General features: G+C 43.8%; 1 protein-coding gene across 3 annotated transcripts in view; it reads right to left on the bottom strand.

Annotated features, from left to right (window-relative positions):
- Positions 1-15,394: 15,394 nt before the first annotated feature.
- LOC138663644 (gastrula zinc finger protein XlCGF26.1-like) overlaps positions 15,395-27,766 on the bottom strand; it is a 40,080-nt gene continuing 27,708 nt past the window's right edge. For 2 of the 3 annotated variants that reach the window (XM_069749923.1, XM_069749924.1), the window contains one exon: positions 15,395-16,979. In XM_069749923.1, the coding sequence (XP_069606024.1) occupies positions 15,739-16,979 (1,241 nt within the window). In that variant the 3' untranslated portion in view covers positions 15,395-15,738. The remainder of the gene's footprint in view (positions 16,980-27,766) is intronic. The other variant, XM_069749921.1, reaches the window with a different exon arrangement.

Raw genomic sequence — 27,766 nt, 5'->3', positions numbered from 1 at the left:
TGGGATGGGGTGAATCTTGTGGGGGTAGGTGTCAGAGGGAGTGCGTTCAGGTTGCTACTACAGAGGTACCCGCAGATCTTTCCTCTCTCCCCAAGCAATATTGGTCTCATGCAGACGTGTTCTCCAAAAAGGCGGCGGAGATCCTTCCGCCCCATCGCCCCTATGACTGTCCTATTGATCTCTTGCCTGGTGCTAAGCCTCCCCGGGGTCGAGTCTATCCGTTATCTCTCCCGGAGACAGAGGCAATGTCACAGTACATCCAGGAAAATCTGGCAAGAGGATTCATTAGGAAGTCAGTGTCACCTGCTGGGGCAGGGTTCTTCTTCGTGCAGAAGAAGAATGGGGAATTGTGTCCATGCATAGACTACAGGGGTGTTAACGCCATCACCGTTAAGAATAAGTATCCTTTGCCCTTGATATCTGAGCTCTTCGATAGGCTTCGGGGAGCAAGGGTATTTACTAAATTAGATCTGCGGGGTGCTTACAACCTGATTCGCATCCGTGAGGGGGACGAATGGAAGACGGCTTTTAACACCAGGGATGGGCACTATAAATATCTGGTGATGCCCTTCGGGCTCTGTAATGCCCCAGCCGTTTTCCAAGACTTTGTGAATGACATCTTCCGGGATATGCTCTCCACCTCGGTCGTAGTCTATCTGGATGATATTCTCATCTACTCTCCAGATATTGACTTCCACCGGAGAGATGTTTGCAAAGTCTTCGACCTCCTACGGGCAAACTCCCTCTATGCCAAATTGGAGAAGTGTATGTTCGAGCAGGAGTCCTTACCTTTCCTGGGCTATATCATCTCCACCCAAGGATTGGCTATGGATCCTGCCAAACTACAGGCTGTGATGGACTGGCAGGAACCCCATTCTCTTAAAGCGGTGCAGCGCTTTATGGGGTTCATTAATTATTATCGCCAGTTCATTCTGCACTTCTCAACTTTGGTAGCTCCCTTGGTTGCCCTCACCAAGAAGGGGGCAAATCCCAAATTGTGGTCTGAGGTCTCCAAAGCCTTTAACTCCATAAAGTCACATTTCGCTAGCGCTCCCATCCTACATCGCCCCGATGTAGATAAGCCATTTATCATGGAGGTGGATGCCTCATCTGTTGGTGCTGGAGCAGTCCTCTTCCAGAAGGATGCTCAAGGTCAGAAGCATCCTTGCTTCTTCTTTTCTAAGACCTTTTCACCAGCAGAGAGGAATTATTCCATCGGGGACAGGGAGTTGCTAGCCATGAAGTTGGCTTTCTCAGAGTGGAGACATCTCTTGGAGGGAGCTCATTTTCCCTTCCAAGTCTTCACAGACCATAAAAATTTGGTGTACCTGCAGACAGCACAGAGGTTAAATTCTCGCCAGGCCAGATGGTCCTTGTTCTTCTCCCGGTTTCATTTCACCCTCCATTTTCTTTCTGGGGAGAAGAACATTCGGGCCGACGCTGTCTCTCGCTCCGTTATGTCATCTGTGGAGGAGGAAGAGGAGCCTCGGCTTATTGTCCCCACCGAGAGCTTGAGAACTGTGGCCCCAGTTTCGCTAGAGTCTGTGCCTCCGGGCAAGACTTTTGTACCATCTAGTTTGCGACCGGAGGTTCTCTCTTGGGCACACTCGTCCAGGGTGGGTGGACATTTTGGTTCCAAAAGAACATCTGAGTTACTGGCGAGGACATACTGGTGGCCGCATATGGCTTGTGATGTTGCAGAATATGTTCGGGCGTGTGTCTCTTGCGCCAAGAACAAGTCCCCTCAGCAACGGCCAGCTGGTTTGCTTTACCCTCTGCCAGTGGCGGACAGGCCCTGGGAGATGGTCGGGATGGACTTTGTAGTGGGCTTACCCAAGTCTCGTAACTGCACCATTATCTGGGTAATCACCGACCATTTTTCCAAAATGGTGCACTTGGTGCCTCTTCCACGGCTACCTTCTGCACGTGCTCTGGCTGTGTTGTTTATCAAACATATCTTTCGCCTACACCAGGGGTGTCAAACTGCAATCCTCAAGGGCTGCAAACAGGTCATGTTTTCAGGATTTCCTTGTACTGCACAGGTGATAGTTTAATCACATACACACATAATGATTACAGCACCTTGTGCAAAGCTAAGGAAATCTTGAAAACACGCATGGTTTGCGGCCCTCGAGGAATGCAGTTTGACACATCTGGCCTACACGGTATGCCAGACAAAATTGTTAGTGACCTTGGTCCCCAGTTTGCATCTCGATTCTGGAGAGAGCTTTGTCGTCTACTCAGTATTGAGTTGAATCTCTCTTCGGCATATCATCCCGAGACGAATGGGTTGGTAGAGAGGGCCAACCAGACCTTGGTCACATATTTATGACATTTTGTTTCTGCCAGGCAGGATGACTGGGCATCCTTGCTACCATGGGCAGAGTTTGCGCTTAACAATGCCGTAGCCGACTCCACCGGTCAGACTCCATTCCTCCTAAATTACGGCCAGCATCCGCGTGTCCCTGTGCCCATGCCTGTGTCTTCCGCCGACTCCAGGGTGGCAGACTGGGCTGTGGAGGCACGGGACATTTGGGACCGAACTCAGGATGCCATTCGGGCCTCCAAGGAGAGAATGAGGTCCTCCGCCAATGCTCATCGGCGCCCCGCTCCGACCTTTGCTCCTGGCGACTTAGTGTGGCTCTCTGCCCGTAACATCAGGCTGCGTGTTGAGTCCACCAAGTTTGCACCTCGCTACTTGGGTCCCTTCAAGGTCCTCAAACAGGTTAACCATGTGGTCTACCGTCTGGCCCTTCCTCCATGCTTGGGTATCACCGACACCTTTCATGTGTCCCTCTTGAAACCCGTATACATGTCCCGGTTTTCCGAGTCATCTGCCGGGACATCGGGTTCGTCTACGGACGATTACGAGGTGAACGCTATTTTGGGGTGCAAGGTGGTACGTGGCAAAAAATTCTATTAGGTGGATTGGAAGGGTTATGGCCCAGAGGACAGGTCCTGGGAGCCTGCTGAACACATTCAAGCTCCACAGCTCATTGCTGCCTTTGAGCGTAGCGAGGTCCAGGGAGGGGGGGACCCTTGGAGGGGGGTAATGTTAGATGTCGAGTTCCCGCCTCTGCACAGGGGGAATCTCGAACCATCTCTGCTGTGGTTTCCCATTCTTCTCCAGCCGCAGTGGAGTCTGCTCAGCGGAGACGTCGGTCCCAGCGTCTTGCTCAGTCTCACTCTGTGCATAGGGTTACTGCTGCTTTGCCTGCTTCTGCCATTCAAGCCAGTGCTGGGCAGCGGCGAGCAGACGCTTTTGGGATCTAAGTCCTGATTTTTCCCTTCTGAGCATGCCCAGGGTGAGATCTCCCATTGGAGATCGAGGGTCACATGCTCAGATGCTGCAGCAGTTCCCATTGGTCCTTTATTGGAAGGTCCTGAACGTGCTGCAGCTATATAAGCTGTGCATGACCGCACGGCCATGCGCTAGTGTACATTTGTAAACGTGTGTGTGTTGTGAGTGAAAGTCGTTCATTAAAATCCCCTCCCTCTTGGATGTCTGTTCGCGGAAGGTGGGTGATTGCTATCTAGCGCCCAACTCAGCTACCAGCACGTTACACACCATACAGCGTCTAATTGCTGTGACCGCCAGTGCGGCCCCGTGCGCTTTCACAGCGATTTCCTGACCCAAGCCTGGGTGGTTAGTGGTGTCCGCCAGTGCGGCACCGCATGCACTCTCGTGCATCTTTTATTACTTTGGTTACGCTGACACCCCATTAGCGGTGTCGTGCGCAAGTAGTCTAGTCGGACTCGGATCCCAAGTCTTGGGACTGAGCTTGGTGACTCCTTGCTTGCGCTCGTGTGCGGTACTGTGGCCCTGTGACTTAACAGGGTTCGCTTCCTTCACACAGGGTGAAGTTAACCCGTGTGTGTATTCACATTGTACCGCCATATAGTCCGTCATTACTTGGCAGCAGGTTCCATCTCTGCACGGTGGACCCCGGGCTGCGAACGCACCTTAATCTATCTTATTATTTGGTGCGTTGCGCTAGCCCTAACACAGGGTGTTTGCTAAACTTGATTTTAGAGGGACTTGGAGGTTTATCTTGTCAGCAGAAGGGTTTAAGATGGACCATGGGAAGGTACAGCCCATAATTGATTGGGTTCAACCTCATGATCTTAAGGCTTTGCAGCATTTTCTGGGATTCGACAACTATTATAGAAAATGTATAAAGGAGTTTTCAGAGATTGCTAAACCACTTACCTTACACTTAAAGTTTGGTCACCGGGTGCTATCAGGGCTTTTGAAAGATTGAAAGAATGTTTTTTATTAGCACCCATTCTGATCCAGCCAGATCTTCAAGAACCGTTCATTGTGGAGGTGGATGCATCAGAGATTGGGGTGGGGGCAGTCTTATCACAGTGGCCCAAAACTCTGAGAAACCACGTCCATGTGCTTTTCTTTCTAAGAAATTTTCACCGGCAGAGAGAAATTATGATGTGGGTAATGGGAGTTACTTGCAGTCAAATTGGCCTTTGAGGAATGGAGGCAGTGTTTGGAGAGGGCGGATCATCGAGTTACATTGATCACGGATCACAAGAATTTAGCTTACATTGAATCAGTTAGAGGTTAACACCCAGAGGGCAGATGTCCTTGTTTTTCTCTCAATTTAATTTTTCTATTTCATTCAGGCCTGGGTGTAAGAATGTGAAAGATGATGCTTTATCTCGTAGTCTAGATTCCATTTCTTCTCCAGAACCCCCATCCTCCATTATTCCTTAGGGTATTGTGGTGTCTATAGTAACCTCAGAATTGGAAAAGGAGATTTGTAAAGTCCAGTCATTTGCTCCTTCCTCTTCCCCGGAGTTCAAATTATTTGTGCCTGTGTACCTAAGATTGCGGGTGTTACAGGAATTTCATGATTCAGTTTTAATTGGTCAACCTGGGGTTACTGCCACAAGGAAAGCTGTTGCTAGACTTTTTTGGTGGCCCGCCATGCATAATGATATTAAACATTTTGTATCTGCTTGTGAAGTCTGCACACATGCCAAAGTCAGTCATAGCCAGCCGGCAGGGAAATTGGCTCCATTGCCTTTTTCTGAAAGACCATGGACTCGTGTATCCATGGATTCCATTATAGATTTGCCTCTGTCTGATGAGAAAACTGCTATTTGGGTGGTAGCTGATTGATTCAGCAAACAAGCTCATTTTGTTCCTTTGTCAGGATTACATAATGCAGAGACACTCTCCAGGTTGTTTATTTCTCATATTGTAAGGGATCCTCCTGAACATTGTGTCTGATAGGGGAGTACAATTTGTCTCTAAATTTTGGAGAACTTTTTGCTGTAAACTAGGGATTGAATTGTCATTTTCATCTCCCTATCACCCTGAAGCCAATGGTCAGACAGAGAACAAATCAATAGTTGGAACACATTTTAAGGTTCTTTGCAGTAGAGCGACAGGAGGACTGGTCTTTGTTTTTACCTCTAGCTGAGTTTACTTTTAACAGTCGAGTAAATCAATCTACCGGAACCTCACCATTCTTCTGTAATTATACTTTTCATCCCCATTTTGGTGAACTTTCTAGGATCATTTCTGAATGCCCTGGGGTGGAGGTCCAGTACAGAGACTTGGGGATGTCTGGAGGGAGGTTCAGAAGAATACTGAATGGGACTGCTCAGATTCCTCAAAAACGAAAGGCCGATAGAAGACGTTCGGTGGGTCCTGTTTTTAAGATTGGGGATAAGGTTTGGTTGTCGTCCAAGAACATTAAACTTAAAGTGCCGTCAGCGAAGTTGGGTCAAAAGTTTATTGGTCCATATGAGATCCTAGAGGTGGTCAATCCTGTGGCATTTAGATTAAAGTTCCCTCCATCCCTTCGCATCCCTAACGTATTCCATAAATCCCTATTAAAAGAGTATGTCCCTTCTGCATTGTCTCCTTCATCCCCGCCTCCTCCTCTTTCAGTAGATAGTGGCCTGGAGTATGAGGTTCAGAGGGTTGTGGATTCTAGAAGGGTCTGTAATTCCCTCCTGTACCTCATCCACTGGAGGGGATATGGACCAGAGGAGAAATCCTGGGTATGTGCTCAAGATGTGAAGGCCGATCGGTTAGTCAGGGCCTTTCATCTAAAATTTCCTGGGAAGCCTGGGGGTCTGGTGGCCCCCCTAGAAGAGGGGGTACTGTCATGGTTCCACCCTTCAGGGTGTCTGGGATGCAGTTACTGACAGCTCGGCCATCCAATCCGGTATGTGCTGAAGCTGTCAGTACTTTGATAGACAGCATGGCCATCCAATCTGGTACAGGGGCATGCCGAACTGTGAGTGTGTTGATTGACAGCTCGACTAGCCAATCTGTGACTGGTAGGCGTTGGCTATCTCAGGTGTTCACTATCCCGGGTAATTGCAATGCCTACTTAACTGAGCAGCTTCTCCCAGTCCACTGCCAGATGTATATTCATCTTGAAGTTTGTGCTGTATGCCTTGTGCTCTTTTTGCTTGATCTGTTGCCTGACTTTGTTTTGACCATCCGCCTGTTTAACCCCTTCAGTTCTGATCCATTAATCTCCCGGTACTCTGACCTTGGAACGCTACCTGACTACGCTTTTGTCTCTTCCTTCTGTTTATGACATACCCTCCTGGCTTCTGACTTTGGACTCCTTGACCACTCCGACTCATGGCTTAGCCGTGAGAAGTGACTAGCATCATAATAAGATGGAGTCAGACGAACCCTTTTACAAAACGTGAGAACAAAGTCATTACTACAGGACTGTATGAGAAAGGGATTTATTCTACAAGAAACGCTGTGGCCACAAATGAGAGAATCCAGGCCGCGTGGCTGGATGCTCTGGGCCTCCAGCATGTTAGTACCAGAACTGCAATAAAAATATAACTAAATTAAAAAAAGTGGTTAGTTTTCCCACCATTTTGTTTGTAGGAGAGGTAAAGAGCGAAGACTGAATATGTTTTTTCCCCAAAAGCCTACAATAGATGGAGGATTGGCAACACCGAATTTTCTAGAGATTCTATATCAGATAAATAGCTAGATGCTCGGCAGGAACTCCTCCGTCTGCTTGTTCTCACATGCCACCAAGATGGTTGACCTCTTACTTGATCTCCAGGACAGATGCACAAAGCACTGCTGCTTTCTGCGCGAATGGGATAGTCGTCATGGGGTTACCGCAACAGTGCAAAGCCAGAAGACCACAGCTGAGAAGAAGCACTTATCCAGTGTATTAAATGTGGTTATTTCTTCCAGCAGAACAAGGATTAATCGGCCATGTTGGAAAATCTTGCATTCAGCTGTGCTCGGTTAGCCACTCCTTTTCCCTATAAAATTTGGGCTTGATTACCAGGTCCTTGTCTGAGTTAGAAATTGCTACAAGACATAGGAGTGGGAGAAGTTGTTTTTGAGAAGGAGAGCTGGAGGAGTTTATTAGCGACCGTTATCTGGTTTTGAACTCTTGGTAATTCCTTATCCTTCCCTGTTTTGCTTTCTGCCCCCTCCCTACACCCTAGTGAATACCTTTGCCATATGTGAGAGTGTATATTTTGTGTGTGTGGAATTTTCAGTTTACCCTTGTCTTTGTTACCCTGTCTGTTGAGTTGGTGTACTGCGGTGCACAGTAGCTCCCCCCCTTCCCTGGGTGGGGGATGGGGACAGACAAAGGGCTAATCTTTGAGATAGGGCAAGGGCAGAGGCCCCCGACATCATCTAAAGTATCCTAGGATACAGAGCGAGCAAGGGCACCCCCTAGTGTTCGTGATTCGTGACTAAGGGTATGTGCACACGTCCGGATTTTTAGTGTTTTTTTTGCGGAATTTCACCATAAAAACGCTATAAATCCGCTAAAAAAACGCTAACATTATGCATCCTATCATTTAGAATGCATTCCGCATTTTTTGTGCATATGTTAGCGTTTTTTTCCGCAAAAAAAACGCATACTGCAAAAAATCCGGACATGCTCTATCTTTTTGCGGATTTTCTGCGGATTTCCTATCAAAATGGACATTCCGGAAAAATCCGCAAAAAATCAGCGCAAAAAAAGCGTCAAAAACGCGCAAATTCTGCGAGAAATCCGCGTGAAAAAAGCACGCGGATTTCTGGCAGAATTCTCCGGATTTTGTCAGGAAAAAATCCTGACGTGTGCACATACCCTAACTCATACTGCAATCAATTTTTCTGATCCGTGATGGATCCTATCTCGGCTCTGACAGGGCAGTTGCAGCAGCTCAGTCTGGAGGTTGTGGATTTACGCACAGTGGTTTCACAGCACCCTATTACATCTGGTGTGGGGATCTCGCTCTCTAGGCAAACCTTTGTGGAGGCCAAGGTCGCTATACCGGACAGCTTCTCTGGGGGGCTTGACAAGTTTGCTGTGTCCTGTGAGGCCTGCAAACTTTATTTCAGGTTGCGTCTGGTATCCTCAGGTACAGAGGGTCAACGGGTGGGGATTGTAAACTTGCTCCTCCAGGGGGACCCCAAGCATGGACGTCTTCTCTCTCATCTGACTCACAGTCACTCCAGATGGTGGAGGGATTTTTTCAGGCTCTGGGCCTTGTGTATGATGACCTCGATAGTGTCTCCCTGGCTGAGTCCTCTCTATGCCAACTTCAGCAAGAAGATCACCTGGCTGAGGAATATTGCTCCGAATTCCAGAGGTGGGCCACGGACACTAGGTGTAATGCCCAGCCCTCCAAAGTCAGTTCTGTGAGTGCCTCTCAGTGAGAGTAAGAAATGCTTTAGCTCTCTATGAGACTCCTGACTTCCTTGAGGCAGCCATATCTCTGGTGACCCGAGTTGATCACCGTCTTTGCCAAAGGCATAGGGAGTCACCAGGGGGTCGGAGGTCTGGGGTCGAGGGTGGTCAGAACTGAGCCTATTGTGGAACCCATGTAGGTGGGTGCTGTGTCTCAATCTGGCATAAGGGGTGTGTGTTTCTGTTGTGGTAAAAAGGGCCATTTTGGGAGCACATGTCCATCCAGACGTCTATTCAAACAACTGCCCGAAAAACAAGTGGGCCCGAGTTGCGGGGAGGTTGGCAACCCGGGTTTACTTATTACCTCGGTGGGTAAGATTCATTTTTTTTACCAGTTACTTTGCACATGGGTGGAAATAAGGTGGATGTTTCCGCCTTTCTGGACAGTGGGGCAAGGTTTAATTTGGTCAACGCTAAGTTCATCCAGGACCAAGGCTTTGTCCCACATACATTGTCCAGACCTATAGAAATTAATTCTATTGACTCTGCCCCCTAAAACAGGGGCACATTACGTGGTCCGTGACTTGCAGCTACAGGTGGGGGGTATACACTCTGAGGTGTTAAACTGCTACGTGCCTGAGGGCCTGCCCTCAGCTGTGGTTGGACTTCCTTGGCTTGCTCTGCACAATCCAGAAATTGACTGACAGACACAGAAAGTGGTTAAGTGGAGTACATACTGTCAAGGATACTACTTGGGTACCCAGTTGGCTGGGGTGGATACCCAGTCAATGCCCAATTACCCAGATGGGGAAAGGTGTCAAACCATCTGCGCCTCCCCCATATGGGGAGGGGAAATACTGGACATATGCAGTCTGCTCCCAACAGAATCCATGGTAAAGGGAGAATTGTGCAGTGTGTGGCGCTCAACATCTTTCACTACAGGGAGAAGGTGCCATTGTTCCAACCATGCCTTCCCAAGACACACAGAAGGAGGAATTCCCATCTCCTCTTTTGTCACTCTTCCTCCACCTCCTTTATTACTCCTTTCCCCACCACCTCCTCCTTTCTCGTTATCTGCTGGGCACTGAAATCTCATCTCCCGAGATCTCAGTGCCGAGATATCCATCTGCGCATGCGCCACTCCCCTCAGCGGCCATTTTACCAGAGTCTACCACACAGGAAATCATGGGACTGCCGGGGCTCTCGCCTTTCACAAAATGTCAGCAGAGCCCCAGCAGCATCGGAGACACCAGCAGAGCATCGGACAGCAGCGCCAGACACACGCAGCAGTGCCGGACACGCGCAGCAGCGTCATCCGGGCACCCGCAGCAACGGAGACACCAGCAGAGCACCGGGCAGATGCGCCGGACACCCGCAGCAGGACCACCGGACACCCCCGCAGCGTTGTCGGGCACCGAAGACACCCGCAGAGCACTAGGCAACAGAGCTGTCCGGGCACTCGCAGCACAGGAGACACCAGCAGAGCACCGGGCAGCAGCGCTGGACACTGGCTGCTGGACCGCCAGACACCCCCGCAGCGCCGCTGGGCACCGGAGACACCCAGAGAGCACCGGGCAGCAGCGCCAGACATCAGCAGCACTGCCGCACATCCCTTCATCCCAACCTGCGGCCTGTATCATCACCCCACTCCTGCCACCTCCAGCAGCGACCCCGCTTCACCGAAGCCACCACCCCCGGTAAGCAATAAGATGCATGGATTATAAGAAGCACCACCATTTTATTAGAAAAAAACTTTTTTTCCTATTTTTCTCCTCAAAATTTGGGGTGCGTCTTATAATCCGTAGCGTCTTATAAAGCGAAAAGTAAGGTGCTTCACACCCTCCCGTTCAGCTACTATCTGGGGGCAGTTTTCTCATCGGGAAGTAAGAAACCCTCCCGTTTCCCCTGCGTATTCCCCATTCCAAAAAACTTTAGAGCGTTGATACAGCCTCTTTCACCTTACTTTGTCTATGCTCAGATGCACTCACTTCCCCTTTTGTCTGCTCTACTGGTGTATCCAAAATCATGTATCACATAGCACGGTCACAGATAGAGCTCAGATCCTAAAAGCTAAACTTATCTCAGAGTATAAAAACAGGAAACAGCAACAGGCAGATGTGGCAGTGTGATTTACAAGGGATGTTTTCCTGCTAACAAGCGGGGAAGTGGACAAAATGCTTTCTGTTACAACTCTATATTCAAAGAGAGAGCAATTCACATAAACATAAACAGATGTCCTGGAGATTCGAAGACCTCTTTATTATTCTGTGACACGTACAAGCTGTTCTGGTAACCGACAACTGCCAGTCTCTCAGGTCACTCAGATGCCCAGGAATATCAACTTCAGCTCCGGGTCCAGCCTGGCTCACCGGCTATTGGAATTTGTGATATCCCTCTATGTTTTTACCATCCGTGCCTAGAAATCTGGGAATTCCTCTCCCTCCGGTGCACTGGAATCTGTAATAACTTTTGTGAGACGGCTTCCTGTGTCCGTTTCCCATCAACCTCAAGCAAAACAGTCACTGTTCCAACTATCTCCTGGATCTACACAAACATAAACACATAAAACATAGCATGCAGCAGACACTTTGGCTTTTATCCCAAGGTTTGGTTAAGGGCGTGGACTTTCTAAACTACCTGGGAATTCGGTGGTGACCACACCCGACCGGCAAGAGGTATAGACCTGGGCTGGGCACAGGGAACATTCAGGCAAGGTGACAGAATTTTCTTACCTTACTATGGAGCTGCAGTCTCTGTCCCATGAGCCGAGGCTGACATCCCCATGTCTCCAGTCAAAAGGGTCCCTGTGTGTTTCGTCCAGCCACACATTCAGGCATCAAATGTGAAGGAAATTTGGTTATGATAAATCTATCCCCGTGTGTGCCACGGTCGTTCCTAATTAGGCTAAGTATTTTAGAGCTCAAGAATGACACTGTACACCAAGGTGACAGAAGAACATTCCATTAACCCCTTTACCCCCAAGGATGGTTTGCACGTTAATGACCAGGCTAATTTTTACAATTCTGACCACTGTCCCTTTATGAGGTTATAACTCTGGAACGCTTCAACGGATCCCAGTGATTCTGACATTGTTTTCTCGGGACATATTGTACTTCATGATAGTGGTAAAAACTCTTTGATAGTACCTGCGTTTGTTTGTGAAAAAAAAAACGGAAATTTGGCGAAAATTATGAAAATTTCGCAATTTTCCAACTTTGAATTTTTATGCAATTAAATGACAGAGATATGTCACAAAGAAAAAATTAATAAGTAACATTTCCCACATATTTACTTTACATCAGCACAATTTTGGAACAAAAATTTTTTTTTGTTAGGGAGTTATAAGGGTTAAAAGTTGACCAGCAATTTCTCATTTTTACAACACCATTTGTTTTTTAGGGACCACATCTCATTTGACGTCATTTTGAGGGGTCTATATGATAGAAAATACCCAAGTGTGACACCATTCTAAAAACTGCACCCCTCAAGGTGCTCAAAACCATATTCAAGAAGTTTATTAACCCTTCTGGTGCTTCACAGGAATTTTTGGAATGTTTAAATAAAAATGAATATTTAACTTTTTTTCACAAAAAATTTACTTCAGCTCCAATTTGTTTTATTTTACCAAGGGTAACAGGAGAACATGGACCCCAAAAGTTGTTGTACAATTTGTCCTGAGTACACCGATACCCCATATGTGGGGGTAAACCACCGTTTGGGCGCATGACAGAGCTCGGAAGCGAAGGAGCGCCATTTGACTTTTCAATGCAAAATTGACTGGAATCGAGATGGGACACCATGTTGCGTTTGGAGAGCCTCTGATGTGCCTAAACATTGAAACCCCCCACAAGTGACACCATTTTGGAAAGTAGACCCCCTAAGGAACTTATCTAGAGGTGTGGTGAGCACTTTGACCCACCAAGTGCTTCACAGAAGTTTATAATGCAGAACCGTAAAAATAAAAAATCATATTTTTTCACAAAAATTATCTTTTCGCCCCCAATTTTTTATTTTCCCAAGGGTAAGAGAAGAAATTGGACCCCAAAAGTTGTTGTACAATTTGTCCTGAGTACGCTGATACCCCATATGTGGGGTTAAACCACTGTTTGGGCGAATGGGAGAGCTCGGAAGGGAAGGAGCGCCGTTTGACTTTTCAATGCAAAATTGACAGGAATTGAGATGGGACACCATGTTGCGTTTGGAGAGCCACTGATGTGCCTAAACATTGAAACCCCCCACAAGTGACACCATTTTGGAAAGTAGACCCCTAAGGAACTTATCTAGAGGTGTGGTGAGCACTTTAACCCACCAAGTGCTTCACAGAAGTTTATAATGCAGAGCCGTAAAAATAAAACAAAATTTTTTTCCCACAAAAATTATTTTTTAGCCCCCAGTTTTGTATTTTCCCGATGGTAACAGGAGAAATTGGACCCCAAAATTTGTTGTACAATTTGTCCTGAGTGCGCTGATACCCCATATGTGGGGGGGAACCACTGTTTGGCTGCATAGGAGGGCTCGGAAGGGAAGGAGCGCCATTTGGAATGCAGACTTAGATGGAATGGTCTGCAGGTGTCACATTGCGTTTGCAGAGCCCCTAATGTACCTAAACAGTAGAAACCCCCCACAAGTGACACCATTTTGGAAAGCAGACCCCCTAAGGAACTTATCTAGATGTGTGGTGAGCGCTTTGACCCACCAAGGGCTTCACAGAAGTTTATAATGCAGAGCCGTAAAAATAAAACAAAATTTTTTTCCCACAAAAATTATTTTTTAGCCCCCAGTTTTGTATTTTCCCGAGGGTAACAGGAGAAATTGGACCCCAAAATTTGTTTTCCAATTTGTCCTGAGTGCGCTGATACCCCATATGTGGGGGGGAACCACTGTTTGGGCGCATGGGAGGGCTCGGAAGAGAAGGAGCTCCATTTGGAATGCAGACTTAGATGGAATGGTCTGCAGGTGTCACATTGCGTTTGCAGAGCCCCTAATGAACCTAAACAGTAGAAACCCCCACAAGTGACACCATTTTGGAACCTAGACCCCCTAAGGAACTCATCTAGATGTGTTGTGAGAGCTTTGAGTGTTTCACTACAGTTTGTAACGTAGAGCCGTGAAAATAAAAAAATAAAAACTTTCCCCCCAAAATTATTTTTTAGCCCCCAGTTTTGTATTTTCCCGAGGGTAACAGGAGAAAGTGGACTCCAAACGTTGTGGTCCTATTTGTCCTGAGTACGCTGATACCCCCATATGTTGGGGTAAACCACTGTTTGGGCACACGGGAGAGCTCGGAAGGGAAGGAGCACTGTTTTACTTTTTCAACGCAGATTTGGCTGGAATTGAGATCGGACGCCATGTCGCGTTTGGAGAGCCCCTGATGTGCCTTAACAGTGGAAACCCCTCATGTTTGATCGCGGTGTGCCGGGGGTTAATGTGCCGGGGGCGGTCCGTGACTGCTCCCGGCACATAGTGCCGGATGTCAGCTGCGATAGGCAGCTGACACCCGGCCGCGATCGGCGGCGCTCCCCCCCGTGAGCGCTGCCGATCGCATATGACGTACTATCCCGTCGAGGGTCAGATAGGCCCAGGGCACCTTGACGGGATAGTACGTCTAAGGTCAGAAAGGGGTTAATATGGATGCTTTATTGTACATACATGTTTTTTATAGTTGCATATAGAAAGGGGAAGTTAGTTAATTATTATATCGTCAATCTTCTCTGTTATTGGTTATCTGAATACTTGGAAGATTGTGGTTAAGGCATAGCAACTGGCTGATTAAGCAACTATAGTGTAACTGTCGCCTTTTCCTGCAATTAGGATAATAGTTGAGACATCAGCTCGGGACATCTGGTGTTCAGTTCCTCTTTATGTCTGAAAAATCCCAAGACGCTGTCTGGTTTGCAGCGGCAATTTTAAGCAATTGATTATAGTGTATATACTAGCTCTCAGTATATATGCAAGTGAAATCTATGTTTTATATATATTTCCATCACAGGGATAATCGGCCATGTTGGAAATTCCAGCGTTTAGCTGTGCTCGTTTAGCGACTCCTTTTCCCTATAACATCTCGGCTCAATTACCAAGTACTTGTCTGAGTTAGCAATTGCTGCAAGACATAGTATTGGGAGAAGTTGATTTTGAGATGGAGTGCTGGAGGAGTTTATTAGCGAAAGTTGTCTGGTTTGTACGCTTGGTAATTCCTTATCTTTCCCTGCTTAGCTTTATTCCCCCTCCCTACACACACTTGTGAATACCTCTGCTATATGTGATTGCATATTTTGTGTGTGTGGAGTTTTCAGTTTACCCTTGTCTTTGTTACCCTGTCTGTCCGGTTCTTGTACTGTGGTGCACAGTAGCGCCCCCTCTTCCCTGGATGGAGGAAGGGGACAGATGAAGGACTAATTTAGGAGATAGCCGCCAGGACCTCCGCCCTTGCCCTTCAACATCTGAAGTATCCCAGGGAACAGGGTGAACTTAGTGTTAGAGCCAGGACAGGTGCCCCTGGTCCCAGGTCACTCGCCAGTCTAATTGTGACAGTCAGAGAATGTCACTACAATAAAAGAGACTCTGATGTTTACATCAGCAACGGAGTAAATAAAATCATGCAACCAGCACTTGTTGACCCACATAAGATTTGCTACCATCATTGCATATCAATTTGGGCCTAATGAATAACTTTGTAAAGGCAATGCATAAAAATGTAAAAGCATTCAAGTATCCCATTGATACATTTTTAAGATTAAGTGAAGCAAAGATAAAGGAGGCATATTTATTAGACCTCAGATTGGTAAGCTTCTTCAAGATAAGGAGTTTCTAAGTTTATTGCAAGGCAAGGAAAAAGCAGCATGAATAGCATACACATTAGTGGCAACTAAATTTTTGGGGAAACTCATGAGAAGATAACTATAAAGAGTTGGTGAAAAATCTCCTCAAAACATATAAAGGATCTTGGCTGTAACATGTCCTTCAAGATTCATTTTTACATTCGCATCTAGACTTTTTTCCACCAAACTGCGGCACAGTGACCGACAAGCACAGTGAGAGATTTCACCAAAATTTTGAGGCTTTGGAGAAAAGATATCAAGGAAAATGGAATCCATCACTGCAAGTGAGTTCTCTGATGTTTGCCAAGACCCTTTTTATTTGTAAAACATTTCTCACATTCTGAACATGAAAAAGGTTTCTCCCCTGTGTGAGTTCTCTTATGTTTAATAAGAGTTGATCTATTTGTAAAACATTTCCCACATTCTGAACATGAAAATGGCTTCTCCCCTGTGTGGGTTCTGTGATGTTTAACAAGAGTTGCTTTCTCTGTAAAACATTTCCCACATTCTGAACATGTAAATGGCTTCTCCCCTGTGTGGATTCTCTGATGTTTTACAAGTGTTGCTTTCTCTGTAAAATATTTCCCACATTCTGAACATGTAAATGGCTTCTCCTCTGTGTGGGTTCTCTGATGTGTCACAAATCCTGATTTCTTGTTAAAACATTTCCCACATTCTGAACATGAAAATGGCTTCTCCCCTGTGTGGGTTCTCTGATGTTTAACAAGAGTTGCTTTCTCTGTAAAACATTTCCCACATTCTGAACATGAAAATGGCTTCTCCCCTGTGTGAGTTCTCTGATGTGTAACAAGAGTTGCTTTCTCTGCTACACATTTCCCACATTCTGAACATGTAAATGGTTTCTCCCCTGTGTGAGTTCTCTGATGTTTGATAAGACCCCTTTTACTTGTAAAACAGTTTCCACATTCTGAACATGAAAATGGCTTCTCCCCTGTGTGAGTTCTCTGATGTCTAACAAAACCTGATTTCTGGGTAAAACATTTCCCACATTCTGAACATGAAAATGGCTTCTCCCCTGTGTGAGTTCTCTGATGTCTAACAAAATCTGACTTATGGATAAAACATTTCCCACATTCTGAACATGAAAAATCCTTCTCCCTGGTGTGATTTCTCTGGTGTCTAACAAGTTGTGATTTCTCGTTATAATGTTTTCCACACATGGAACAAGAAAATCTTTTCTCTGCTGTGTGAATTTCTTTATGCTTAAGACTAGACTTTTCAAGGGGAAAACTATTTCCATATTCTGAACACAAAAATAGCTTTATTGCTTTAGGAGCAATTCGTTTTTTAATACTTATTTTGTGACTTTGATTTTCCTTAGTAGCCGGTAATGAATCAGAAGACAGGACCTGTTTCATAGGATCAGATGACAGATCTTTGCTGTGAAGGGATAGTGTAATGACATTCTCTTCAATTGTATCCTGTGGGATATTAAGATCATCTGATTGAAAAATTGAAGCTGTCTGCTGTCCCTCTGATCTCCTGGTACAGACATCTGCCAAGAAAAAAACAATTAGTATTTTTGAATAAAATATCCTTGAATTTAATATTTTTCTACTTAAAATGTCTGTACAAATGGCAAGTTATGCAAAAATATTTATATTATTCACCAGGACAATGACAGTTTACAGTCTAATAAAAAACCTTATAGGATGAATCAGTGGATCGTGGTGTTCAACTGTTTGTTCGATGGGAAACTGCCACTCTTAAACGCTCTTTGGCTTATGATAGATAGCATACCAAAGGGGCTGCCTGTATACAAATCTGTATCTGTAGATATAGGTGATAAAGTCACCCTGACTGAATGGGATGCTATGTTTAAAACCTTTATCATTGAGAAAAGGAAAAAACAATTGATGATAGTAAGAAAAAGATATGTAAACTATATGGCAAATTAACACCATATAAAAATCATCCTGAAATTATGAATCTATCCAGAAATATTTGAAATAGAATACAAAGCAAGGAAAAAGAAATTGTCCAAAAAAGACATCGGAAATTGGACAGGATGTATTACTAGAATGTTGGAGGAGAGATACAGTTTTTGAAACCTTAGATGAAATTAAAGGCAGTCCATCTGCTACAGCGATATCAGAGGAAATAGTTCTATCAATACAGAACTGGATACTCCCCAATCCACCCACATGAGAACCTGTCTTCATCAGAACCCCCTTAGTAGAAAGGTATGGGAAAACAGACACATCATTTTGGGCCCTTGAAATGGTGACATGGATACAATTTTGCTACAATTGGAGGCAAATTGCATTTTTCAGTTTAAGGCCGGAGTCACACTACAGCGAGATACGGTCGAGTCTTGCAGGTTAAAAACAAGCTCTGGCACCAGAGCGGAGCGTGCGGCCCCATGTATTGCTATGCGGCCGCACGCTTCGCTCTGGAGTGCCGGTGCCAGAGCTTGGTATTAACCTGCGAGACTCGGCCGTATCTCGCTGTGTGTGTGATCGCGGCCTAATACAAGACGCCCTAAGGCATAAACAAAGGTTTTACATATAATGCCTTCCTTTTAAAATATATGGACCTTCCTTGAGTATACAGTGGGGCAAAAAAGTATTTAGTCAGTCAGCAATAGTGCAAGTTCCACCACTTAAAAAGATGAGAGGCATCTGTAATTTACATCATAGGTAGACCTCAACTATGGGAGACAAACTGAGAAAAAAAAATCCAGAAAATCACATTGTCTGTTTTTTTAACATTTTATTTGCATATTATGGTGGAAAATAAGTATTTGGTCAGAAACAAAAATTTCATCTCAATACTTTGTAATATATCCTTTGTTAGCAATGACAGAGGTCAAACGTTTTCTGTAAGTCTTCACAAGGTTGCCACACACTGTTGTTGGTATGTTGGCCCATTCCTCCATGCAGATCTCCTCTAGAGCAGTGATGTTTTTGGCTTTTCGCTTGGCAACACGGACTTTCAACTCCCTCCAAAGGTTTTCTATAGGGTTGAGATCTGGAGACTGGCTAGGCCACTCCAGGACCTTGAAATGCTTCTTACGAAGCCACTCCTTCGTTGCCCTGGCGGTGTGCTTTGGATCATTGTCATGTTGAAAGACCCAGCCACGTTTCATCTTCAATGCCCTTGCTGATGGAAGGAGGTTTGCACTCAAAATCTCACGATACATGGCCCCATTCATTCTTTCATGTACCCGGATCAGTCGTCCTGGCCCCTTTGCAGACAAACAGCCCCAAAGCATGATGTTTCCACCACCATGCTTTACAGTAGGTATGGTGTTTGATGGATGCAACTCAGTATTCTTTTTCCTCCAAACACGACAAGTTGTGTTTCTAACAAACAGTTCCAGTTTGGTTTCATCAGACCATAGGACATTCTCCCAAAACTCCTCTGGATCATCCAAATGCTCTCTAGCAAACTTCAGATGGGCCCGGACATGTACTGGCTTAAGCAGTGGGACATGTCTGGCACTGCAGGATCTGAGTCCATGGTGGCGTAGTGTGTTACTTATGGTAGGCCTTGTTACATTGGTCCCAGCTCTCTGCAGTTCATTCACTAGGTCCCCCTGCGTGGTTCTGGGATTTTTGCTCACCGTTCTTGTGATCATTCTGACCCCACGGGGTGGGATTTTGCGTGGAGCCCCAGATCGAGGGAGATTATCAGTGGTCTTGTATGTCTTCCATTTTCTAATTATTGCTCCCACTGTTGATTTCTTCACTCCAAGCTGGTTGGCTATTGCAGATTCAGTCTTCCCAGCCTGGTGCATGGCTACAATTTTGTTTCTGGTGTCCTTTGACAGCTCTTTGGTCTTCACCATAGTGGAGTTTGGAGTCAGACTGTTTGAGGGTGTGCACAGGTGTCATTTTAAACTGATAACAAGTTTAAACAGGTGCCATTACTACAGGTAATGAGTGGAGGAAAGAGGAGACTCTTAAAGAAGAAGTTACAGGTCTGTGAGAGCCAGAAATCTTGATTGTTTGTTTCTGACCAAATACTTATTTTCCACCATAATATGCAAATAAAATGTTAAAAAAACAGACAATGTGATTTTCTGGATTTTTTTTCTCAGTTTGTCTCCCATAGTTGAGGTCTACCTATGATGTAAATTTAAATCACATAGTTTTGGTGATAATACTACACAGCAATCCCAAAACAAAAGGTACTTTCTAATAAAATATAATTTATTATACAAAAATAAAACATACATAGACATCAAATGACAAAAAATATATAAACACAAAATCACAAAAATTCACAAAAAAAGGGTACAAAGACCATTAAAAAGAGGGACATATCCATAGGAGAACCACTAAATACTATGATGCTGCGGTGCTGTGAAGTAAAGAGAGGCAAAATACCTCACTAATAGAAAAAGATCATAGTCTAGTATGGACCATATGTAGTATCATGTGTTCCTGTCCAAATTTTTAGACCATCCTATATTGTACAAGTGACACATATGGTACTCTAAGGGGAAAAACCCCTATGACTAAAGTGATAAGTGCCGATATCGGCATAAAGAGATGCTAGTTACCCGCAGTATGCAGTGTAGTCTCTCCTTGGCGTCCCTCTGCCCCAACGCGCGTTTCACTGACGGCTTCTTCAGGAGGCGTGTCTAGGCAGGGGGATAGCCGGTTTATATACGCAAGGGAGCTATTCTCATTGGAGAAAACATAAGCAATAGGTGGGTCCTTGGTCTTATATATATGTACCATCATATGATGGTTTATATGGATTATATCATATGATGGTTTATATGGATTATATCAGTAATCATTCAGCTTAGTACAGTTTAACCTTGAGTAAGATATTTAAAGCACTTTAGCACATGGCACTTTTTGCATTAATTCCTCTTATATAACGGCAAAAGATTGGTTTTTACGTTATCATCACTAATCATGAAATTATTGCGTTATGTCGGTCTTATTCGGCCTTACAATCTAATTCAGTTTTTCCTATTAGGAGTGGAGCACATGCCTCGATGTGTGGACTTTGGTAGGAGATGGGGGACGGACCTTGGCGCTTCCATGGTCCTTGTCATCAAATTGATGATGGGTCCTGGATACCGCCTGTCTGCGACTCATCTCCGTTTTTTCACCAGTCTACCATTGGTACATGTGCCGTTGTATCTCCTCCTTTTATTATCCGTAGCTTAGTTTTGCACTTTCAGTATTTTTAGTTTGATCCATTAGTTTCACATTATGATATCCATCCAGGTAATTTTTATTGTAGCCGTGACATTGTCATATGGGCTGCTGTATTTCCTCCCCTTTTATTATTTTCAGTTTTGATATTGCTCCTTATACATTTATAGGTTGGTCCATCGGTTGTATATTATGGTTTCCGCTGTAGTCACCCCTAGTGTAGCGGAGCCGAATCACATTTATAGCGCTGTATCACATTTTTAGCGGTTGTGCTGTTAAACATCTCCGTGGATAATCCTCTATACTCACCTTAGAAGCATACTTCGATGTACGGCATTTGGCGCGTGCGTGATATACGGTTGCTGTTTATATGGTGGGGATTTATTGCGCATGCGCAATGCCTGTTACATTTTGGCATTAAGTACGCACGCGCTATGGCCGGTTATAGTATTTACGGGGATTTCCGCGCGCATATACTGGTGCGTGCGGTAACTTCCCACGCATGCGCAACGCCAGCTGCATTTCAACTGGGGTGATCAGATTGTTACTATGTATATATGCACCTTTATGTTCGCGGGGACTTTTCCGCGCACGCGCGATGTGCACTGGTAGTAGGGCTAAAGCGGAAGTGACTGCACCAAGGACCCACCTATTGCTTATGTTTTCTCCAATGAGAATAGCTCCCTTGCGTATATAAACCAGCTATCCCCCTGCCTAGACACGCCTCCTGAAGAAGCCGTCAGTGAAACGCGCGTTGGGGCAGAGGGACGCCGAGGAGAGACTACACTGCATACTGCGGGTAACTAGCATCTCTTTATGCCGATATCGGCACTTATCACTTTAGTCATAGGGGTTTTTCCCCTTAGAGTACCATATGTGTCACTTGTACAATATAGGATGGTCTAAAAATTTGGACAGGAACACATGATACTACATATGGTCCATACTAGACTATGATCTTTTTCTATTAGTGAGGTATTTTGCCTCTCTTTACTTCACAGCACCGCAGCATCATAGTATTTAGTGGTTCTCCTATGGATATGTCCCTCTTTTTAATGGTCTTTGTACCCTTTTTTTGTGAATTTTTGTGATTTTGTGTTTATATATTTTTTGTCATTTGATGTCTATGTATGTTTTATTTTTGTATAATAAATTATATTTTATTAGAAAGTACCTTTTGTTTTGGGATTGCTGTGTAGTATTATCACCAAAACTATGTGATTTATGTTCTAGTATTTAGTGGTACTTATATCCCCAATTCAGGGGTATTCTACTGAGGGGCAACCTATGTGAATTGTATTGTATTTTACTGTTGTTCAAACAGAGCCCATCCACATGGATTTTAAAGCCAAAGAGAGTTCTTGGCAGGCGAAAGCAACAAATATTTTTAAAAAGGGTGCAGGTCCTGGGTCTACTTTCACTTCCAGCAGTAATCAAGAGACTCTCAGGAAATATAAAAATCTATTACATAAGAAGACTAAAATCTGGTGGACTAAGGTCACATTAGAAAATTATGTTGTCCAGAAGATCATCCCGAGAGGATTAAGAATAAATCTATTTCCTACGTTTGATTTAGATGACGAGAATTTAATCCAAAAGTGGATTAAGGCAGCAAATACGTGTTCTTTTGAGTTTATCAGTATTATAATTGAAAAAAATGCTGCAACTCTAAAGACCATAGAGACAGAAATAGAAATGATACAAAAATCCCTACAACAGGATTTTACAGTGGAGTCCTTACAGGAAATAATATCAAATTTGGACAAGGATATTGAGAAATGGGAAGAGATTATTAGTCAAAATAAACAGAAAAAATATAATAGGGATCTTATGGACTTTGAAACTAATAAAATTTTCCGATGGCAAATCAAAAAGGCTCCAATACCCAGAGAAGCATCAAGAAGTCTCTCTATCACATCGCTCTCATCTACGAGTGAAGGTGGGGAATCCAGCTACCGAGGCCCCCGTACCAGACAATTCTCAAAAAAGAAATTATTCCAAAATGACGTCAACTATCGAGGGGACGGAGTCAAGGTAATTAATTTATCCCAACATACCCTGACTGAACCTCAAATGAGAGTATTGCAAAAAGGATTGACGTTTTCTCCCACAGCCCCTCTAGATCCATTTGTGGCCATTAAAGACCTACATTTATTTTCTAGGAAAATAGTGTTGAAAAAATTGCACCACAAGGAGGATATGGGAGAAAATACCACAAATGATGAGGAACAAGAAGCCCTGGAAGTACTGGAGTCTCTTTTGGATGAAAACGAACCCGATGTGAGTAGGTTTCCTATGCAGCTTATTAATAAATCACATAAGTTCCCCTCTTTAACCTTAGTACCAGCAGTAGAAACATTTACAAAAATGGTGGCGGCAGATATTGAAAAGATTAAACGGACAAGGAAGAGCTCTAGGAATAACCTTACAATAATAGAGAAAAAAGCACTTGAGGAACTTGCAACGTGGGATGATGTCGTTTTCAAAATGGCTGATAAGGGAGGTAACATCGTCATTTGGCCCAACACTCTTTATGAGATTCAAGCCAATAAATTGCTAAGCAATATGAGGGAATATAAACAACTCACATACAACCCTACCACTAAATATAAGTTGGAATTGGTTGATATCCTTGTGGAGGCATTTGAAAACGACATCATCCCTAAAAAATTGGTAGAAATACATGAAAAACTAAATCCAAGATTAGCCACATTGTACTTGGTGCCGAAAGTGCACAAAAATCAGTCCGATCCGCCAGGCAGACCTATCATAGCAGCCAATGAGGGCCTATGTGAAACCATATGCAACATTATCGAGCATTATCTTCAACCTTTGGTCACACAATTGCCGTCTTATATAAAAGATACAACAGCAGTCCTGGGACATTTGGAGAATATCCAGTTAACGGAAAATATGGTCCTAGTGACTGCAGATGTGGAGGCCCTTTACTCCTCTATCAGGCATACCGACGGACTTAGAGCCGTCAAGAGATATCTTACACACAGTAATATCGACAGAAATATGGCTACTTTGATACTGACACTGCTTGAATTTGTCCTCACCCATAATGCGTTTGCCTTCAATGGGAAAGTGTTCCTGCAACTACAGGGTACAGCGATGGGGGCATCTTGTGCCCCCTCATACGCCAATCTATTTATGGGGGCGTGGGAGTGGTCAATTTTCCAAGGAGAAGAAATTCAGGGCGTCGAACGAATCCATCATTGGGTTCGTTATATCGACGACATTATGTTTATATGGGAAGGCCACTGTAGTGAATTAGAAACCATGATGGAGAGACTTAACAACAATGAACAAAATATTAAACTGACATATAAATTTGGACATCAAATAGAATTTTTGGACCTTCTAATTACAGTTCAACCTCATGGATGCCTTTCCACCACGGTTTTTCGAAAACCAACAGCCACTAATTCATTACTCCACGCGTCCTCTTCACACCTGAAATCAACCATAAATGGAATACCCATTGGACAGTTTCTTCGAGTGAAGAGAATTTGCTCGGAACAGTCTGAGTTTGAAATCCAATCTGATGCATTAAAACAAAGATTTCAAGATCGTGGTTACAACAGAAGGACTATTGAAAAGGGATATAGGAGAGCCAGGGATACTCCTAGAGAAAGATTGCTGCATAAAAACCAACCGATTTCGACTGGTGATAAACATGACCAACAGGTAAGATTTATTACAAATTATAATGAAGGCTGGTATGATCTGAAAACAGCCATATCAAAACATTGGCAAATTTTAAAAACGGACACGGTTCTTAAAAAGATTTTACCTGAATGCCCCTCTTTTGTGGCAAGAAGGGCCCCTAATTTGCGTGACATTTTAGTACACAGCACCTATGATCCAAAAAGACAAGATACCAACAAGAGATTAAGAGAACGTAAGGGATTTTTTCCCTGTGGATTATGCAAAGGGTGTGCAAACATGCACAAAAGCCTTTCTTTCTATAATCAAGAGGGTACTAGAAAATTTGAAATCAGGGCGAATATTACGTGCACCACAAGGGGGGTCATATATTATGCACAGTGTCCGTGCAAGAAAATCTACATTGGCATGACCAGCCGGGAGTTGAAAATTAGGGTAAGAGAACATTGCCTGGATATAGAGAAGGCTAAAACTAACAATGATGATAGTGCGCTCAAAACCCTTCCAAGGCATTTTAAGAGATTCCATCAGAGTAATTCCAAACTACTTGAAATTAAGGGTATTGACTCCATCAATTTGGGTCCTCGAGGGGGAGACATTGGAAAGAGACTAGCAAAAAAAGAATGCCAGTGGATATATAGACTGGGCACTCTCACACCAGAGGGGCTTAACGAAAGCTTCGGGTTTGGAGCATTCTTATAGGTACCTTGATTCACCTTCAATTATGAGTATTATGTTATTGCTGGTAGTTTTAGGTAGGGGTTTTATTAAATGTATTATTAAATGTTTTCGTAGTGTACGTTTACTAATTAAGTGTTTTTTATTCTAGTAATTTCATCTTGTTTGTTACGCATGTGGATGTTTTGATTGATATGGAGTATATCAGGAGCAAAGTACAATTCTGGAAAAGGAGGACTATCAGATCCAACTATTATCGTATCCAACTACCATCGGGTTCAAAACATCATCTACAGTTACCATGGAAGCAATAAATTGATGTTGTGAGACAATTTTTGTATCTCACTTATGGGTTTCCTTTAGCCCTTTTTAGTTTATTTTTTCTTCTCATTTCCTTTTGTGGTTGTTTTTTAGTACTGTTGCTAATTATTAATCATATGTTAAAATAGGGTATTAATATGTTGTCTACCCAGCACTGTATGCAAAAATAGGGCACTAATATGTAATTTACCCAGCACCTATATGTCACATTTGAGTGCACTAATTAGGTGCTATTCTTATATATATGTACCATCATATGATGGTTTATATGGATTATATCAGTAATCATTCAGCTTAGTACAGTTTAACCTTGAGTAAGATATTTAAAGCACTTTAGCACATGGCACTTTTTGCATTAATTCCTCTTATATAACGGCAAAAGATTGGTTTTTACGTTATCATCACTAATCATGAAATTATTGCGTTATGTCGGTCTTATTCGGCCTTACAATCTAATTCAGTTTTTCCTATTAGGAGTGGAGCACATGCCTCGATGTGTGGACTTTGGTAGGAGATGGGGGACGGACCTTGGCGCTTCCATGGTCCTTGTCATCAAATTGATGATGGGTCCTGGATACCGCCTGTCTGCGACTCATCTCCGTTTTTTCACCAGTCTACCATTGGTACATGTGCCGTTGTATCTCCTCCTTTTATTATCCGTAGCTTAGTTTTGCACTTTCAGTATTTTTAGTTTGATCCATTAGTTTCACATTATGATATCCATCCAGGTAATTTTTATTGTAGCCGTGACATTGTCATATGGGCTGCTGTATTTCCTCCCCTTTTATTATTTTCAGTTTTGATATTGCTCCTTATACATTTATAGGTTGGTCCATCGGTTGTATATTATGGTTTCCGCTGTAGTCACCCCTAGTGTAGCGGAGCCGAATCACATTTATAGCGCTGTATCACATTTTTAGCGGTTGTGCTGTTAAACATCTCCGTGGATAATCCTCTATACTCACCTTAGAAGCATACTTCGATGTACGGCATTTGGCGCGTGCGTGATATACGGTTGCTGTTTATATGGTGGGGATTTATTGCGCATGCGCAATGCCTGTTACATTTTGGCATTAAGTACGCACGCGCTATGGCCGGTTATAGTATTTACGGGGATTTCCGCGCGCATATACTGGTGCGTGCGGTAACTTCCCACGCATGCGCAACGCCAGCTGCATTTCAACTGGGGTGATCAGATTGTTACTATGTATATATGCACCTTTATGTTCGCGGGGACTTTTCCGCGCACGCGCGATGTGCACTGGTAGTAGGGCTAAAGCGGAAGTGACTGCACCAAGGACCCACCTATTGCTTATGTTTTCTCCAATGAGAATAGCTCCCTTGCGTATATAAACCGGCTATCCCCCTGCCTAGACACGCCTCCTGAAGAAGCCGTCAGTGAAACGCGCGTTGGGGCAGAGGGACGCCGAGGAGAGACTACACTGCATACTGCGGGTAACTAGCATCTCTTTATGCCGATATCGGCACTTATCACTTTAGTCATAGGGGTTTTTCCCCTTAGAGTACCATATGTGTCACTTGTACAATATAGGATGGTCTAAAAATTTGGACAGGAACACATGATACTACATATGGTCCATACTAGACTATGATCTTTTTCTATTAGTGAGGTATTTTGCCTCTCTTTACTTCACAGCACCGCAGCATCATAGTATTTAGTGGTTCTCCTATGGATATGTCCCTCTTTTTAATGGTCTTTGTACCCTTTTTTTGTGAATTTTTGTGATTTTGTGTTTATATATTTTTTGTCATTTGATGTCTATGTATGTTTTATTTTTGTATAATAAATTATATTTTATTAGAAAGTACCTTTTGTTTTGGGATTGCTGTGTAGTATTATCACCAAAACTATGTGATTTATGTTCTAGTATTTAGTGGTACTTATATCCCCAATTCAGGGGTATTCTACTGAGGGGCAACCTATGTGAATTCTATGATGTAAATTACAGACGCCTCTCATCTTTTTAAGTGGTGGAACTTGCACTATTGCTGACTGACTAAATACTTTTTTGCCCCACTGTATATGTCCCTTGTAGATTAAGTGTGCCCTGTAAAGGGGAAAGCATTGTCACCTGTTCATGAACTGAAGTGGATGAAAACCATTAATATTTAAATAGTAAAAGAAATTGTTATTTGGCCTGAGTCCCAGTAAAAGATCTAACCATATGAAGCCAATGACCACCTCTTGCAGGCTGGTCAAACCTATATAAGATCCTCCCAGTTTAAATAATACTGAGGAGTAAAATCCTTTCCCAGTGGATGTATAAAATAACTTTCAAAAAAATCTATTGCAGGAGATATATATAATTTGTGTTGGGACCTGATTAGTACCTTATAATGATGATTATAATATATACATGATCCTATGGTAATGTATATATGGTAACAAGGAGCATAATTATATTGAGCCCCAAACATCTTCTTATTCGCACCGACTTAGGTTGAATTTGATGCAAGGAAGGTGCGTGGTATA

The sequence above is a fragment of the Ranitomeya imitator genome, chromosome 2 (assembly GCF_032444005.1).
Source record: "Ranitomeya imitator isolate aRanImi1 chromosome 2, aRanImi1.pri, whole genome shotgun sequence".
Taxonomy (NCBI): Eukaryota; Metazoa; Chordata; class Amphibia; order Anura; family Dendrobatidae; genus Ranitomeya; species Ranitomeya imitator.
This window is presented reverse-complemented; position numbering and strand designations above follow the sequence as displayed.